Source organism: Bubalus kerabau, chromosome 16 (assembly GCF_029407905.1).
Source record: "Bubalus kerabau isolate K-KA32 ecotype Philippines breed swamp buffalo chromosome 16, PCC_UOA_SB_1v2, whole genome shotgun sequence".
NCBI lineage: Eukaryota > Metazoa > Chordata > Mammalia > Artiodactyla > Bovidae > Bubalus > Bubalus kerabau.
In genome coordinates this window covers 58,419,987-58,439,101 of record NC_073639.1, presented here as the reverse complement: position 1 = coordinate 58,439,101, position 19,115 = coordinate 58,419,987, and the positions used below count along the sequence as shown (strand labels likewise).

The following is a 19,115-nucleotide window of genomic DNA, read 5'->3' as shown; positions in this document are numbered from 1 at the left end:
AATTTAGGATGACCCAGGGAATGCTACTGAAAAGGTGATCTTTGAGAAAAAGCAAAAGAGGTGATATATCTAGGATTCTGTAACCCCAAAATCAACCTCTTTCTCGCCCACACTTCACGCAGGCGCGATACTCAGAGCCCCTGCTTAGGGCTCAAGCGCCCCCTGGTGCCCTGTCGGATCCGCGCAGCCGCAGCGGCTAGCCACATACTGCGAGGCCGGAAGCGCGGCGTCCTGCCCTCGCCCTCCCCTTCCGGCTCACTTCCGCCTACCCCGCCCCGGCTGCCAGACCGGAACCGCCGAGCTCTAACCAGATTCTCTTCGTTGGGGTGGAGACCCGGGCGCCTGCAAGATGCCGGTAAATGGGCCAAAGTGGGGGTGTCGGAAGACGGCGGGGATTTGAGAGAGTCGCGAGGAGTCTTGCGTGCGCTGAGAAAAGCGGGCCGAGGAGGGCAGAGAGAAAGCAAGGGCCTGAGAAGGGGAAAGGCAAGAGGAGAGGGGCCGGCCTCTGTGGGCTTAGGGCGGCTCTGGGATGTCGGCCGGCCGTGGAGGAACAGGGCATGGCAGAGTGGGCCAGAGACCCGGGGCGTGCTCAGGAGACCGCCACAAGTCTGCTCTCTCCTCTCCAAGCTTGATCCTTTTTATCGCTTTTTGTGCCTCTCCCCATCCCCCCGATTCCAGCGGGGTTCCCAAAGCCTCACTAGAGCCTCGAAGGCAAGGGGTGCCCTTTTAATTTCTCATATCACAGCTAGGGCCCGGCTTCTTTTTTTTTTTTCCCTGTAGGCCCACTTCCTTCTTCGCCTCTGGAGGCGGGTCCCTTATGCTGCCTGTCGCCTGTCCGACCCCACTTCCCTGACTCCTCCTCTCCTGTTGCCCCGTCAGTGGCTGCCACCCCTGAGCCGCTGGGTTTAGGGCTCTCCGAGCAGGTGCAAGGTCCGCGCCTAGTTTCCAAATGTTTGTTTTCATGTGCATCAGAGTAGGAGTTAAAATTGAAGGTGGTTTGGTTGTTGTTAATTTCTGACAGCCGCAGGGGTAGATTTATCACCATCATGGTCTCCATTTTGCAGATGAGGAAAAAGCATGTTGAGTAACGTGATGTTTAGCATCTGCTGCATGCCAAAGCACTATTATAGCAGTGAATAAGGCCAACAAATCCCTATTCTTAAGGAGTTTACATTCTAATGAGGAGACATAATAAATCTGTAAATGTAAATAAAATAAGGGGGATTGTTTCAGATAGTGACAAATGCCATGAAGGTAATAAGTGGGTAACAAGACAGTATAGCTAGTGCAGGGGAGGATAGGGCTGCGTTAGATGAAGCGTATCTAATAAAAAGGAGTAAAGCATAGTTCTATGTTTCCTGAATCCCATAGCTACCGTTTGACTCCTGATGCATGTCAGGAGTTTGTATAAATTATTCCCTAAGTAATCCTCGGAGTGATATTAAGTAGATATGTTAGTGGTTTTTCATTTTGCAGAGGAGGCAGTTGAGGCTCAGAGAAGTTAAGTAACTTGCCTAAAGTTGCACACTAGTGTGTGCAACACACCAGTATGTGTGTGTGTGTTGTGTGTTTGTATTGGGGTGTAGTAGATTAACAATGTTGTGATAGTTTAAGGTGAACAGCAAAGGGACTCAGCCATACCTATACACTATCTATTCTTCCCCACACTCCCCTCCCATTCAGGCTGCCACATTACAATGGGCAGAGTTCCATGTGCTGTACAGTAGGTCGTAGTTAGTTATCCATTTTAAATCCATTTTCACATAAAGTGAAAGTCACTCAGTCGAGTCTGACTCTTTGGGATCCCATGGGTCCTACTAGGCTCCTCTGTCCTAGGCAAGAATCCTGGGCTCCTCCTCTAGGCAAGAATACTGAAGTGGGTTGCCATTTCCTCCTCTAGAGGATCTTCCCAACCCAGGGATTGAACCCAGGTCTCCTGCATTGCAGGCAGATTCTTTACCATTTGAGCCACCAGGGAAGCCCTTAAATATGTAAGCACACTAGTAAATCTTGATAAAGCCAGATTTTAAGCCAGAACCCTAATGCCTTGTACTCATCATTCCAGGTGCACAAAGAGCACCCTTAACTTCCCCTGTGATCACTTACTTATTATCTGTCTCCTCTATTCACCCGACAGAGCCAGGGCTGGTCTTGCATGCCAATATTTCCACATGCCTTGCACACAGAAGGTACTTAGTAATCTTTTGATGAATGAATGAATAAATGACTGGGGCCCATGTTGTCTTAGAAAAAGCCAGACATCTTGTAAAATGCCAAACTAGAAATTAGCCTATAAATTGTTCTCATAAATGTGATTTTTTTCCTCCCTCCTCTAACTCACATCCACCCACTGAAAACAAGTATATATGTTTTTATTTTACAAATGTGGAAATAGGCTAAGAAAAGAAAAGTGATGTCTTAGTCAAAAGGCATAAAGCCAGGAAGTGGCAGAGCTGAAGAGCCAGTGCTTGGATTGTGGTTTTAACAACACCTAGGTTGCTGGGTACCTCTAATTTATATAGTGTTTGCCTATTTCTATAGTGTGAATACCCCACCAGTTACCAATGTTCTGTCACCAAATGTGAAATTGGAAGGGAAGCACAGTAGCACCTTATCATAAAGTGTTTCCACCGTAGGTGCAAAAGACATAACTAACCTTAAGATCACAGACATTGGTAAAATAATTTTAAAATAGGAAATAATGAAAGTGTCAAATATTTATTACCTTTGTTTTTAATATAATTTATTTAATTGAAAATTTATATAATTTTATTTTTAATAATGGCTGTGTTTAACAACCAGCTTGCCTCAAATTTTCTCAGAATTCCTCAAACTTTGGTAGTTTTCATGAGCCAGTTTATCTTGGATGAGTTATTCTTTTTTTTTTTCCTTTAAGGAAATGTACTTGTTTGCCCCAGTGACATTTGCTCTCTTTCTGCTTCTGTGTTCTACCTGGCTTGTCCCTACAGGCTTACCACTCTTCCCTCATGGACCCTGACACCAAACTCATTGGAAACATGGCACTATTGCCTATCAGAAGTCAGTTCAAAGGACCTGCCCCTAGAGAGAGTAAGTCAAAACCCCTTTCCATTATTTTCACATTTTGGTATGAAACCCTCTGATGTTAGCACATCAGGGAAATACTTTCTCAGATTGCTCTTGTATTTTCTATTTGCTTGATGAATATTGTGCTTTCCACCTTCTCAGATCTTGGGTAGATGTTGCATTTAATAGGAAACTGTATTATTGCTGCCAGTTTCTCTGGGATATTTTGTTGAGAGGGAAGAGGAAATGTGCTTAATTCTCAACACTCTTCCTATCATCAGTCAGTTCTTACTAATCTAATGCTGCTGCTTCTATAGAACATCGTGTCCCCATCCTTTCTGTGTCATCAAGCTGGAAAAAACAAAGCGTGTTTTAACCTCTTTCTTTATCTAAATCTACTTCCTTTGTCCATTCTTCAGGATCCCAGTTTTTACCAGTATCTCAGTTTTAAGTATCCTGTATAACATTATTCATTTCTTCTCTTGCTTTTCTGAATTTTGTATCTTTTGCTTTCTTTCTTGGCACTCACCTTTTTTTTTGGAGCTTTTTTTTTTTTCTCTGTTCAGAATGCCTCATTCTTTTCAGATACTATCTGAGACTCTTCTGACGACATTCGGAGATGTTCTGCCAACAGTGCAATTTGTGTTATATTAAACATGGTTTCCCTGCAGCCAGGAAGGGTCTGCACTGAGTTCCATTTGTGGTTTCCAAGACCATAGTTTAGATTACTAATTTTGTACTGACCCTGTCTCCATTCTTCTGGCCAGTTTATTTGACTTGACTTCCTCTTAATTTGGTTTTGTTTTCAATACCAGTTTAAAGCTCAGTAAACTTAATAAATTTGGTGAGTCACCACACTCTTGTTCTGAGATGGAAAAAAAAAAGCCACCCAAAACAGGAAAACTAATGTAAAAGAATGACATTATTCTTTGGCAGATGAAGAATAAGGATCAGTATTTGACCAGATTACTTCCCAGATTGTGACAAAATACCATGTAGTATATCAGAAGACATAATTGACAAGGATGAAGTAAATTTAATTACCACCTTTGCGATTCTTGGGCCCTTGAGAGAGAATGGGACTGCAGGAAACTGGAACTTCATGATTTCTATAGTTAAAAGTGACCTGTTAACTCTTCCCTAGGGGGCTGGAATAGGACTGAATTGGAATTACGGAGAAATATAAGCCTGTGCTATGGACTAAGTAACTGTTAGCATTAATCTAGTTATTTACATTCAACAGATATCTTTTGAACACCTTATATATACCAAATGCTCTTCTCTGTTCTGAATCCTATCAACTAGCCTGAATCCTATCAGCTAGCCTCTTTCCCTTCCTCTGCAACATGACAGTAGAGCTAGCTGGTTTTTGTAAGCACTGTGGGATCATAGAAAGAAGTTTCCTTTTTGCAAATAAGAGAATAGATCACAGGGAACATAAGTCTAGAGTTAGAATTCTTTTGGGGACTTCTGTGGTGGTCCAGTGGTTAAGACTGCATGCTTCTACTATAGGGGGTGTCAGTTCGACCCTTGGATGGGGAACTAAGATCCCACATGTCCAAAAAAAATTTTTTAAAGGAGGGGAAAGAAAAGAGTTCTGTTAAAATTCTCCAGCAGGGGAATGGGCAAAGATAAAGACAACTGGATTAGAGTACGAAAGCTTCTGCATTTCTGCTGTATGAGAGGGATAGCAGTCAGGGTTGCGAAATGAAAATAACCGTTTCTGCATTGCTAAAACCAGCTGCCGGATATCAAGACCCTGGGATTGTGACCTTTTTAAAATAAAAAAAGGAAAACCCAAAAAAAGCCAAAGAAATTTTATAATGAGATCTGTCTTTGTTACAACAGTACTTCTGGTTTTTCTCAGTCTCTAGCCGCCTTGAACAGATTGTACATATTTGAACTCACAGTTTTTGTAAAAAGAAAGATGTATATGTGAATCCCAGTACATTCCTAAATGAACAGCTGAGAGTTTTTTCCCCTAAAGCTGTAGTATGTAAGTTCAAATAAAATTGTATGGAATTCTTTGTATTGGGTTGGCCAAAAAGTTTGTTGGGGTTTTCTGTAACATCTTTTGGAAAAGCCCGAATGAACTTTTTGGCCATCCAAATATTTTTAAGAAAGCAATTTATGAAATTTAGTCTGTGTCTCAGTCTGTTTTTGTAAATGCATTGAGAAACGTCTGGAGTGATGTTCACCAAATGCTGAGAGTAGTTATTTCTGGGTAGTGAGATTAGGGTGACAATTACTTTTTTTTTCCTGTGTTGATTCATTTGTTTCTAATGAGCATGTGTAATTTTTATGAAGACAATAAAGCTGTCTGAATAAACCATGTGCTTATTTTTCTAGAAATTTTTTTTAAAGACTTTGTTTCAGTAGCCTGATTTTATGTTATTCAATTCCAAAGCCATTGACTGTTGAGCTTTAATTTTTTTTTTTTCTTTATAGCTTTTTAAATGTTATGTTTTACATTTGGCTAACATCCTCTGCCTTTCTCCCATCCTGCCCTGCTTAGCAAAAGATACAGATATTGTGGATGAAGCTATCTATTACTTTAAGGCCAATGTCTTCTTCAAAAACTATGAAATTAAGGTAAAGTACAAACCTTTTGCTCTTTAGTTTTCTGATGGGGATAGTATGTACTTGGCAGTCAGAGTTAATGTGAGGAATAAGTACAATGAAATTAGATTGTGTGATTTTTAAAATCCAGAACAGTGCCTAATTCTATGTTAATCTTAGTTCACCATGGTTTTGCAGACACTGTCTGAGGGCCAAATCCGGCCTACCACATCTTTTTGTAAATTTTACTGGAACATAGCCATTTGCATTTGTTTACACATCACCTATGGGTGCTTTCATGCCACAGCAGCTGAGTTGAGTAGTTGTGACAGACTGTGGCTCACAGAGCTTAAATATTGTTTGGTCCTATACTGAGGAGATGTACCCTTGTATAGACACTTTTTTATATTTATTTACTCAGCAGTATTAAGCACCTATTTTGTACGAGACCAAAACCAAAAAATTTTGCATGCGGTTTTTTACATACTTCTGTGTCCTGGACCCTTCCCTCAACCTCATAGTTCTTGTGATCTCAGGAGGAAGGGAGAAGTGGAAGTGGGTAGAAAAGGAAAGGGAGAAATGTAAAGAAGTTCTCTGAGATGCTTCTGTGAGCAAGTTACAAGGAATGTCAATAACTCTTCTTGATAATGTTCTAGATTATGGAATTTCAGTTCAGTTCAGTCGCCCAGTCGTGTCCAACTCTTTGTGACCCCATGGACTGCAGCACACCAGGCTTCCCCCTCCATCACCAACTCCCGGAGTTTACCCAAACTCATGTCCATTGAGTCGGTGATGCCAACTCAACCATCTCATCTTCTGTCGTCATCTTCTCCTTAAGCCTTCAATCTTTGCCAGCATCAAGGTCTTTTCAAATGAGTCAGTTCTTCGCATCAGGTGGCCAAAGGATTGGAGTTTCAGCTTCAGCATCAGTCCTTCCAATGAATATTTAGGACTGATTTCCTTTAGGATTGACTGGTTTGATATCCCTGCAGTCCAAGGGACTCTCAGGAGTCTTCTCCAACACCACAGTTCAAAAGCATCAATTCTTTGGTGCTCAGCTTTCTTTATAGTCCAACTCTCACATCCATATATGATTACTGGAAAAACCATAGCTTTGACTAGACGGACTTCTGTTGGTAAAGTAATGTCTCTGCTTTTTAATATGCTGTCTAGGCTTGTCATAACTTTTCTTCAAGGAGTAAGCGTTTTTTAATTTCATGGCTTCAGTCACCATCTGCAGTGATTTTGGAGCCCAAGAAAATAAAGTCTGCCACTGTTTCCCCATCTGTTTGCCATGAAATGATGGGAACGGATGCCATGATCTTAATTTTCTGAATGTTGAGCTTTAAGCCAACTTTTTCACTCTCCTCTTTCAGTTTCATCAAGAGGGTCTTTAGTTCTTCACTTTCTGCCATAAGGGTGGTGTCATCTGTATATCTGAGGTTATTGATATTTCACCCTGCAATCTTGATTCCAGCTTGTGCTTCATCCAGCCCAGCGTTTCTCATGATATCCTCTGAATATAAGTTAAATAAGCAGGGTGACAGTATACAGCCTTGACATACTCCTTTTCCTATTTGCAACCAGTCTGTTGTTCCATGTCCAGTTCTAACTGTTGCTTCCTGACCTGCATACAGATTTCTCAAGAGGCAGGTCAGGTGGTCTGGTATTCCCATCTCTTTCAGAATTTTCCACAATTTATTGTGATCCACACAGTCAAAGACTTTGGCATAGTCAATAAAGCAGAAATAGATGTTTTTCTGGAACTCTCTTGCTTTTTTGATGATCCAGCAGATGTTGGCAATTTGATCTCTGGTTCCTCTGCCTTTTCTAAAACCAGCTTGAACATCTGGAAGTTCACAGTTCATATATTGCTGAAGCCTAGCTTGGGGAGTTTTGAGCATTACTTTACTAGTGTGAGATGAGTGTAATTGTGCAGTAGTTTGAGCATTCTTTGGCATTGCCTTTCTTAGGGATTGGAATGAAAACTGACCTTTTCTAGTCCTGTGGTCACTGCTGACTTTTCCAAATTTGCTGGCATATTGAGTGTAGCACTTTCATAGCATCATCTTTTAGGATTTGAAATAGCTCAACTGGAATTCTATCACCTCCACTAGCTTTGTTTGTAGTGATGCTTCCTAAGGCCCTCTTGACTTCACATTCCAGGATGTCTGGCTTTAGGTGAGTGATCACACCATCATGATTATCTGGGTCGTGAAGTTCTTTTTTGTACAATTCTTCTGTGTATTCTTGCCACCTCTTTTTAATATCTTCTGATTCTGTTAGGTCCATACCATTTCTGTCCTTTATTGAGCCCGTCTTTGTAGGAAGTATCCCCTTAGTATCTCTAATTTTCTTGAAGAGATCTCTAGTCTTTCTCATTCTGTTGTTTTCCTCTATTTCTTTGCACTGATCACTGAGGAAAGCTTTCTTACCTCTCCTTGCTATTCTTTGGAACTCTGCATTCAAATGGGTATATCTTTCCTTTTCTCCTTTACTTTTTGCTTCTTTCAACTCCTTGCCAAACTTTAATCTCTTGGAATCCAACAGAGTGTGAAATCTGTAATTGTAGACTCTTGGACAATAAACTGGGATCTAAACAGTCTGTGAAATTATGGACGTTTCTAATCTAATGCATGGTCTTAAGTGTGGTGTTAGTATTAAAATTCCACCACATTTCATTCTCTCTCGAATATCATAGACTCTTAAAAATAGGGAAAAGTGTAGTTTGTTTATTTAAAATTATAAATCTATGTAAAATTTGACCTGAAGTACGTGCCACATTTGATTAGCATCCATTTGTCTTCTCCACATTTTCCGTTGGGTCAGGTCAAGAGTTGGACTTTTGGAGCTCTTCAAGAATAGGTCAGTTGTGAAATAATTGCTTCCTCCTTTAGAGTCATAAATGTTTCTATTCTCGGCACAGATCCTTAAGTGAAAGGGCTTTTAAAGATTAACCAGCCATATGGTTCACCTCAGGTTTTCCAGGCGGCTTTGTTAGCTCTCCTTCCTAGAAGGAGAAGTTACTAGTACAACTTCTCAGGAACCCAGGGCAAGGGGAGCTGAGGAAAACAGGGGCAGCCGCACAGCTCAGGGAGGAAGCTGGTGGCTGCCTCCCCAGGAGCAGACAGAGGGCTTGAGAAGATTGCATTTGGAGAATGGGAATTTTTGATGCTGTGATAACTGTGCTCTCAGTTTTCAGTTAATAAATCAAAAGACAAAGGTTGAATTTTTTTATTATAATTAATTATTGCATTTTGCTCAGGACTGTTTTTAAGTTTTGTTTTCTTCCCATAGAATGAAGCCGATAGGACCTTGATATATATAACTCTCTACATTTCTGAGTGTCTAAAGAAACTCCAAAAGGTAACTAAGCCTGGATGATCATTTGTCAGGAACACAATATGTGTTTAGACTTGTTGAGACTTTAAGGAGAAGTAGAAAATATTTCCTCTGACTGAGAAGAAAATCTGAATGTAGATGTCTAAACTTACAGTAGTTGACTAATGAGAAGATAAGGATAATAGTGTTTTAAGGCTTTGCATATATTTTTCCAAGACAGAAATCTTGACGAAAATATTCTTTTTTAAGCCCACGGCTCAAGGGTTCTTAACCTAGGGTCTGGGGATAGAATTCAGGGGTGCATGAACTTGAGTGAAAAAAAGATTACATCTTTTCACTAACCTCCAACTGAAATCTAGCATTTACTTTAATTATTAACGTAGGCAGCAGCCCACAATAGCATTAGCAATACCTGTGACTTTCTGTGGCATTTTCATACTACATTTATAATTGAAGATATTTTGAAATTTTATTTACATTCATTACTGCTTCAAAATTCAGGTGTTAGGTCCACTGCTGAGTCTTGTTATTTAGTGCATTAAAGAGCACATGTGTGGCTATGTCATAAATTTGCTTTTTTAAATATTGTAATTATTGTGTCTCATTATAATTGGATTCTTGTGTAGTCCTGTTTTATCTTACTCATTTAAAAGGTTAGTTTGAGGAGGAGCCTACAGGCTTCACCAGATTACAAAAGGGCACAAAAACAGAACCCCCAGACCTAGCCACTTAGACTAAAAAACTGCAAATTGAAATGTTATATCCCTTTCCCCTACATTTGTATATATAATTTTTTTTTTTTTTTTAAGTGCAATTCTAAAAGCCAAGGCGAGAAAGAAATGTATACACTGGGAATCACTAATTTTCCCATTCCTGGAGAGCCTGGTTTTCCACTTAATGCCATTTACGCCAAACCTGCGAACAAACAGGAAGATGGTAAGAATGTCTCCTCCCCTTTCCTGTGTGGCACACGGTTTTCTCTACTGGACTGTTGACCCGCCTCCTTTTCTGACCTGATTGTTGTACAGATTGAGAGTGGAATCGTTAGTCATGCACTATCCTACTTTGTGAGAGTCACTCTCACAAAAGATCCTTGGCAACAAGCATGACACGTAGAGAACCTTTTCGACCAAAATGAGTATAATCTTAAAACCATTTGAACTGCTGTTTCTGTTTCTTATCCTGTTCAGATGTTGAAGAATATTGCCAAGGTCTGTGTCTAAATCAACAGCTAGCACATTTGGGATGCTTTCTCAAGTATAATTTTTTATTTTACCTGCTCTTGATTTTAGAGGTGATGAGGGCCTACTTACAACAACTGAGGCAAGAGACTGGACTGAGACTTTGTGAGAAAGTTTTTGACCCTCAGAATGATAAACCCAGCAAGGTAAAAACTCTTTTCATTGCCTATTTAGTTGATAAATCACCTTTTACCCTGTAGCCACTATTAAACACACTAAGGTATTTAGTTTTCACATTGCAGTGTTGCTTAACTTTGGTACCTTATACATGGTAGGAGTTCCCTGAGTCACACAGAATAATGAATTACCTGTAATAAGAAATTTTGGTTGTATGTTCTTAGGTTGGGGCGTTGTAAACCCGTAGAACAGGTGTTGTGTGAGACAGCTTTAATGTATTTATTTTGTTGTCGTAATTTTGAGTGACTTGTGAGTCACTGCAGGAAAAAAAAGAAAGAAGGAGAGAAAGGAAGAAAGAAAAAAAGAAAATTTTACATGTACCTTCATAGAGCTTATATAATATAAGGGCTGCCAGACCACTATTTAGTTTTCTTGTTAAGTAAATTCGTATTCTGACCTTACCTTGAACCTGCACTGTGATTTGACCACCACTGTCCTTGTTTTGTCCCCCCTTGTTAGTGGTGGACTTGCTTTGTGAAGAGACAGTTCATGAACAAGAGTCTTTCAGGACCTGGACAATAAAGGCAGCCTCGGGTGGACCCTGGCTCCACAGCCGTGGGCAGCATTCACAGCAAGATGTACACAGTTCTTTGCCTTTATTTCATAAAGTTTTATACAGAGGAGAGAAGAGCGTGTGTCTGTACTTGAAGAGGTCTTTATCAAGAATTTGGGGTGGGATGGGTGGGGAAAAATGAGTTGTTGCCTGGTGATTTGAAATGTCTGCAGTATTAAGCTGGTGCTTAATAAATAATAATAAAGAAATTTCTAACATTTCATGTCAGAAGAAATCCATTGTTTATCTTTGACATTTACATAAAAATTGGGGGGACCGTATTCACCTTTTTCAAGTGTACACTTGATGCACTTTAAAGTGTACAGCAGTTGATAATATATCGTTGTTGCTGTTCAGTCGCTAAGTTATGTCCATCTCTTTGCAACCCCATGGACTGCAGCACGCCAGGCTTCACTGTCTCCTGAAGCTTGCTCAAATTCATACCCATTGAGTCAATGATGCCAGCCAACTTTCTCATCCTCTGTCGCCCCCTTCTCCTCCTGCCCTCAATCTTTCCCAGCATCAGGGTCTTTTCCAGTGAGTCGGCTCTTTGAATCAGGTGGCCAAAGTTTTGGAGCTTCAGCATCAGTCCTTCCAATGAATATTCATGGTTGATTTCCTTTTATACACTAGGTTTTTCTCATCACCACTAATTCCAGAAGATTTTCTTTTTTTTTTTTTTTTTTCCAGAAGATTTTCACCACCCTAAAAAGATGTACTCTTTAGCAATCATCCTCCCCAAATTACTTTCCAACCCCTTCCTCCCACGGTCTCTATGGATTTGCCTTTTCTGGACATTTCACATAAATGGAATTGTAAAACAGGGGTCTTTCCTGTCTTGTTTCTTTGACCCAGGACAATGTTTTCAAGGTTCATCCATGTTATAATGTGTATCAGTACCTCATTCCTTTTTTTAAAAAAAAATTATGATAAAACACTGCAGAAAGGTGACTGCAGCCATGAAATTAAAAGATGCTTGCTCCTAGGAAGAAAAGCTACGACCAAACTAGACAGCATATTAAAAAGCCAGAGACATTACTTTGCCAACAAAGGTTCGTCTAGTCAAAGCTACGGTTTTTCCAGTAGTCATGTATGGATGTGAGAGTTGGACTATAAAGAAAGCTGAAGAATTGATGCTTTTGAACTGTAGTGTTGGAGAAGACTCTTGAGAGTCCCTTGGACTGCAGGGAGATCAAACCAGTCAATCCTAAAGGAAATCAGTCCTAAATATTCATTGGAAGGACTGATGCTGAAGCTGAAACTCCAATCCTTTGGCCACCTGATGCGAAGAACTGACTCGTTGGAAAAGACCCTGATGCTGGGAAAGATTGAAGGCGAGAGAAGAAGGGGACGACAGAGGATGAGATGGTTGGATGGCATCACCGACTCAACAGACATGAGTTTGAGCAAGCTCCGGGAGTTGGTGATGGAGGGGGAAGCCTGGCATGCTGCAGTCTGTGGGGTTGCAAAGAGTCGAACACAATTGAGTGACTGAACTGAATGTATAATATTTACTATGTTTTAACCACTTCAAGTGTAAAATTCACTGGTGTTAAGTACATACAGTGTTGTGCCACCATCACCACTGTCTGCTTCCAAAACTTTTTTGTTACCCTAAACAGAAACACTATTCATTAAACCCCAGGTACGTGTAACTCCCAATTCCTGGTCACCTCTAATCCACTTTCAGTGTCAGAATTTACCTTTTCTTAGCACCTCATAGATACGAAATCAAATAATGTGTATCCTTTTGTGTCTGGCCTCTCAGCATAGTTGTTAAGGTTCATGTATGTTGTAGCCTGTGTCAGTACTTCATTCCCTTTAATGGCTCTGTAATATTCCATTATGTGGATAGACCCCATTTTATTTGTCCATTCATAAGTGTATGGACATCTGAGTTGCTTCTATTTTTTTTTTTTTTTTGGCTGTTACAAGCAGTGCTGCTGAGAACATTCATGTACAAATTTTTGTGTGGACATAGGTTTCCATTTCTCTCAGTTACATACCTAGAAGTGGAATTACTGAGTCATATGATAGCTATATGTAGCTTTCTGAAGAACTTCGGGACTTTTTTCCACAGAGGCTGCACCAGCTGTACTGTCTTACATTCCTACCAGCAAAGCATGAAGGTTCTAATTTCCCCACATCCTCACCAACAGTTGTTATTTGTTTATAGATACCCCTCACTCCAGTACTCTCGCCTGGAAAATCCCATGGGTGGAGGAGCCTGGTGGGCTGCAGTCCATGGGGTCGCTAAGAGTCTGACATGACTGAGCGACTTTACTTCCTTCCACTTTTCACTTTCATGCACTGGAGAAGGAAATGGCAACCCACTCCAGTATTCTTGCCTGGAGAATCCCAGGGATGGGGGAGCCTGGTGGGCTGCGGTCTATAGGGTCGCACAGAGTTGGACACGACTGAAGCGACTTAGTAGTAGTAGTAGTATAGATACCCTGGTGAGTGTGAAGTATCTCATTTTGTGATTTTGATTTATATTTCCCTTATGCTAATGATGCTGAACATCTTTTCATGTGGATATTGACCATTTGTCTATCTTTTTTTGAAAAATGTTTGTTCAAATCCGTTGCTCGTTTTTTGTTTATGTTTTTGTTGTTGTAGGGCTTTTTTTTTAATATATATACTAAATACTAGGCCCTTATCAGATACATGATTTGCAGATAATTTCTCCCATTCTATAGGGTTTTTTTTCTTTTTTCTTTTTTTACCTTGAAGGAAATGTTTATTTTCTATGAAGAACTGTTCCTTTTTAATTGAAGTATAGTTAATAGCTCAGTTGGTAAAGAATCTCCCTGCAATGCAGGAGACCCCGGTTCAATTCCTGGGTCAGGAAGATAGGCTGAAGAAGGGATAGGCTACCCACTCTAGTGTTCTTGGGCTTCCCTTGTAGCTCAGCTGGTAAAGAATCCGCCTGCAATGTGGAAGGCCTGGGTTCAATCCCTGGGTTGGGAAGATCCCCTGGAAGAAGGGAAAGAAAGGCTACCCACTCCAGTATTCTGGCCTGGAGAATTCCATGGACTGTATAGTCCATGGGGTCACAGTCGGACACAACTGAGTGACTTTCACTTTCATAGTTAATTTACAATATTCTGATATATTCTTTTTCAGATCCATTATAGGTTATTATAAGATATAGAGTTAAGTTCACTGTGCTATATAGTAGGTCCTTGTTTTTTTTTATTTCTTGGTTGTGTCTTTTGAAGCACAGATATATTTAATTTTAGTTAAAGCTCATTTGTCAATTTTTCCTTTGGTCACTTATGTTTTTGGTTCATACTTAAAAACCATTACCTGTCCCAAAGTATCAGTTTTCACCTGTGTTTCCTAAGCATTTTGTCCTTTTAGTTCTTATATTTAGGACTTTTTTTCCCCACATTGTAACAAATTTAGAGTAACAAGAAATTTTTGGTCTTTGATCCATTTTTTAAATTAACTTTTGTATATGAAGTGAGGTAGGGGTCTAACTTTTTTTCTTTTGCATATGACTATCCATTGGTTCCAGTGCCATTTATTGGAAAAGACTACCCTTCTTTGAATTGTATTGGCTCCCTCATCAAAGATCAACAGAACATAAATGTATAGATTTATTTTTACATGCTATTTTCTGTCCTTACGTGGCATTCATTTTTACATTTGGCCAGTCATTAGCATTTAAGAGGTTTTCATTGTTAGGCTGACAGTAAACATGAGTTCTTCCAAAAACTTACTGGACCACGTGTTTTCCAGGTGTGTTAAGGTTATAAATTAGGTATTTTAGAAAGTGCCTCAAGACTTTTGGCCATAAAGTTACTGCACTGCCACTCGGTTGGGAAGATCCCCTGGAGAAGGGAAAGGCTACCCATTCCAGTATTCTGGCCTAGAGAGTTCCATGGACTGTATAGTTCATGGGGTCACAAAGAGTTTTACACGACTGAGTGACTTTCACTCACCTTTGTTGTACCTTTATGTGTTAGATTTTTACTTTAAGAGGCAGTTGTTTTGGTATTATGTTGGAATTGTATTTGGCCACAAGCTCAGAAAACCCAATTTACAGTGCCTTGGGGGTTTTGTTGGTTTTGTTCTTAAATAGTTATTGCCAATTGCCAATAGTTTGGCAGCACAGGGTCTTAGTTGCATGTGGGATAGTTGCAACATGTGGAATCTCTTGGTTGTGGAATGTGAACTCTTAGTTGTAGCATGTGGGATCTAGTTCCCTGACCAGGGATCGAACCTGGGCCCCTGCTTTGGGAGCTCGGAGTCTTAGTTGCTAAAACACTGGGAAGTCCCTGTTTTTTAAAATCTGGAAGTAGTCCCAGATGGGGTGGCCATTTAAAGATGTTGTGGAGGGCCCAGTCTCTTCCTGTCCTCCTGCTCCACTCTCCTTTGCATGTGGCTCTCATCCTCATAGTCTCGCGATGCTCCTGCATCTCAGCTTGGCTGAAGGAAGAGAGGAGAGCATGAGGGCTGAAGGAGCGTAGCAGCTGAGTGCCACCTTACTTACCTTCCCAGAAATCCTGCCCAGACTTGCACTTGTGTCTTGGTCTCCAGCTACAAGGGAGCCTGGAAAGATTGTTTTGTTTTGTTTTTTATTTTGTTTTTGCCTGCACTGGGTCTTCATTGCTGCATGGGCTTTCCCTAGTTGCAGCGACTGGGGGCTACTCTCGCGCTGCATGGGCTTCTCATTGCAGTGGCTTTTCTTGTTACAGAGCACAGGTTTAGTTGCCCTGTGGTATGTGGCATCTTCTGGACCAGGGATCAAACTGGTGTCCCCTGCATTGACAGCCAGATTCTTAGCCACTGGACCACCAAGGAAGCCCAAGAGGCAAGTTTTAACTGAGTATCTTGCCACCCAGATTGTTTGTATTGTGCTGCTAAGGGCAAAGGGAATGCATATAGGAGAAGAACTAAATTTCAAATGGTATTAAAACTGGAGCTTTGCAGTGAAACTTGATTGACTAGAGAATTTTCATTTTGGCTTTTATGGGTTAAAAGGTAATTAAAATGTTTGAGTTAAATTATAACTCTTGAGCATCTGTTCACTGGAGATCTAACTTATGGACAAAGTTAAGTACCGTATTTCACATACCCAAGAAAACGTACTCCATAGATAGATAAAAGAATAGTCCTGAAGCCAAAAGAGTGTTTTGGGGTTTTGTTTTTTAATTGAAACTCTTAAGTCAGATTCTAGGTGTTTGGGTTGGAACTTCTGTTATAGACTCAGAGACGTGTCAAAAATAAAGCAAGCCACAGTGATTCATATCAAGATCAAAGGTTTGTTTCTAGCAAATATGTTCTATTTGTTTTTTAATTGTGGAAACATTGTGATAGAAACCAATTCACTGTGGTGCCTATTTCATCAGTACCAGCAGGGGGAGCACAGACAATAAGTTAAAAACCTGGCTTCTAAATTATTTCCCACTAGTGCTGTATGATGGTTAAGGGTTTTGTTTTTTCACATACCGGAGAGAACACTTTCCAAAGCATTTAGAAGTAAATTATACATGAAGTATAGCATAATGGGTTCAAAAATACAGCTTTAATCAAAATGCAATGTTGACATTAAAAGAAGATGATTACAAGGTACAACTTTTTAGAGAAGGCAGTTTAGTAGTTATTGAGGTGGTTTTGTCTTTTTAAAATTGTATTATATTGTTAAGTGTTCATTCTTTTTGATTCAGCACCTCAGCTTGAAGTATTGTTGAATATTGGAACACACACACACACCTGGAAATAATTCAGACATTTTCAATAGAGTATTGGATACATAAGTAGTCATGATGCACCTATAAAATGAAATATGCAGCCATTAAAAACAATAAGGGGCTCTTATCTGTTCTGTCATGTAAAGATGCCTTAGGATATACATCATTGAGTTTAAAAAAAAAGGTTGAGGGTAGCATTATAGTATGATTCCATCCTTGTTTATTTGATTGTACATACTCCCAAAAAAACTACAGAGATACATAACACCAAACTGTTGAGAGTGATTATTTTGCACCTAAGGCAATTACAAAGACTTGTACATTCTAAGTCATATAAACTGTAATTCAATAAGATGTGTATTACTTAATAACTGAGGGGGGCGGGAATCTAGTCTTTAAAAAACATTGATAGAAAATCAAATATTAGAAGAACTGCATTAGCCATAAGCAAGGTGAGGACAGCAGTCACCTGGTACTTTTCTTAAGCATGCTGTTTACATTTGCTATTTTAATATGATTACTGTCATATGTGTAGTAATGGCACATGGAAATGCTTGAATAAGATTTATGAGAATTGTTTTTTCTACATTTTCCTTTCCTCCAAAATTATTAGCACTGAAGACCTTAATAAAAGTCTGGAGCTGTGTCCAGAAAGGGATGTAATACCAAAAGCCATTTGGTTCATTTCTCCCTTCATTTTGTTTATAGCAGTTTGGAAGCCCATTCCATCAGGAGAGTGTAATTTTAGGGCCACATCTGTTCTGTGTTGAGTTTGAGATAAATCACCAATCACAATTTCCCACTTTGCCTTAACACTGCAGCTCCAATTTACAGGTGGTCTGGCAGCCTGCTGAACACTTTGCATGTTTAAATCCCATTTAACCCTTTCAAGGGTCTTTGCAGCAGATACAAGTACTATCAAGAAGCTGATGCCTACAGGAATTAAATAACTTGCCCAAACTCAAACACTTGGAAGTTGGCAGAAATGGCAATGAAACCTAAGTCTTTCCAAACCTAGGGCTGGCCCTTGCAGCCATTATAAGATGGTCAGTTGGCTACATTGCAACTTTTAGTAAAACATTCAGGCAATAAAATCAGGAGATTGCAGATGTTCAAGAAATGTAAACAGCAGCTATGCTTTCCAGGCTCTTAGCCGTCTGATGAGAAATATGTATAACAAGATAAAAACCAAGAAACGCTGAAAGATTGACATGACTGTTCAGTGATGTAGAAGCCCAGAGAAAGGGCAGGCTGGTGTTACTGAGGTCGGTTGGGGAAGACTTAATGAAGATGGCAATTAAATTAACTGAGGTCAGAACAGGTGAGCCAAATCAGGTAGGCTAAATGAGAGAGAAGTATATTTTGACATAAGCAGGCCTGGCATGAAGGCAACGTAAGCACAAAGAATATGGGGACAAAGCTGCCCTAGCAGGTGATAATGAAGGACCCATGTTTCTGAGAGCCAGGGTCAGGGTTAGAACTTTAAACTGTATTCAGTTAGTGGGACAAAGGACATGGCAGTGCCTCCACACAAAGGCACCATTCTGCTTTCACTGACCACTATGGCACAGTGGCAAAGAATCTGCCTGCCAGTGTAGGAGATGGAGGTTCGATCCTTGGGTCGGGAAGAGCCCATCGAATAGGGAATGGCAACCCACTCCGATATTCTTGCCTGGAAAATTCGGTGGACAGAGGAGAGTCGGACACAACTGAGCAGCTGAGCATGCACACATGAGAACAACTTGCCTGATTTTTAAATAATACTTATTTGACTTTACCAGGTCTTAGTTGAGACACCAGAGATCTTTAGTTGCAGCTTACTCAGTTGTGGCATATGGGATCTAGTTCCCTGATCAGGGGTCAAACCTGGACTGCCTGTAGTGGGAGCACAGAGTCTTAGTCACCAGCACCAGGGAAGTCCCCTATTTGCCTGATTAATCATCACTTTTCCTGCCTCACTTTCCCCCCAAACCATTCCATAGTCCTATGCATTACTTTCAAGTGCTTTTTTTAAAAACAAAAAACGAAAAAACAATGGCCTTCTTGAAATAAAATTCACGTATCATATAATTCACTAATTTACAGTATGCAATTCAATGGTTTGTGGCATTATATTAACTCTCCATTGTAACCATTTTAAGTGTACAATTCAGTGGCATTATATTCTAACATTTCTTAAAAGTTAACATGTACATAATAGGAAACCAAAAAACACAAGAAACAAAAAGCAGTCATCCATAATCATAAGCAGTTTACCGTTTGACGTGTCCTTCTAGGTTTCATTTGTGTGTTTACACAAGAAACCATCCATTTTTATGTAATTAAAATCATAGTTATGTATCATGCTTTTTGACACATCACGAATATTTATTATTTCACAATCCAAAGGCTATGAGTATTTTGGTAACCAAGAATACACTACACTAACTTGGTCTAGAAGGAGAAAAATATAATCCTGTATTTCTGAAACTTTTTATCATCCCAAACCCACTAAACAAT

At 40.0% G+C, this 19,115-nt stretch overlaps 1 protein-coding gene across 1 annotated transcript; it reads left to right on the top strand.

Annotated features, from left to right (window-relative positions):
- Positions 1 to 207: 207 nt before the first annotated feature.
- Positions 208 to 10,992, top strand: ARPC3 (actin related protein 2/3 complex subunit 3). Its single transcript, XM_055550297.1, has 7 exons — positions 208 to 355; positions 2,970 to 3,069; positions 5,561 to 5,637; positions 8,902 to 8,970; positions 9,756 to 9,882; positions 10,239 to 10,333; positions 10,824 to 10,992. The coding sequence occupies exons 1-7, from the start codon at positions 350 to 352 to the stop codon at positions 10,884 to 10,886; spliced, it is 537 nt and encodes a 178-aa protein (XP_055406272.1). The 5' UTR covers positions 208 to 349; the 3' UTR covers positions 10,887 to 10,992.
- The last annotated feature ends 8,123 nt before the right edge of the window (positions 10,993 to 19,115 follow it).

Coding starts and splice junctions, on each gene's coding strand:
- ARPC3 (XM_055550297.1), top strand. Junction 8,971..9,755: donor GTCTAAAGAAACTCCAAAAG/GTAACTAAGCCT, acceptor TTTTTTTTTAAG/TGCAATTCTAAAAGCCAAGG. Junction 9,883..10,238: donor TGCGAACAAACAGGAAGATG/GTAAGAATGTCT, acceptor TCTTGATTTTAG/AGGTGATGAGGGCCTACTTA.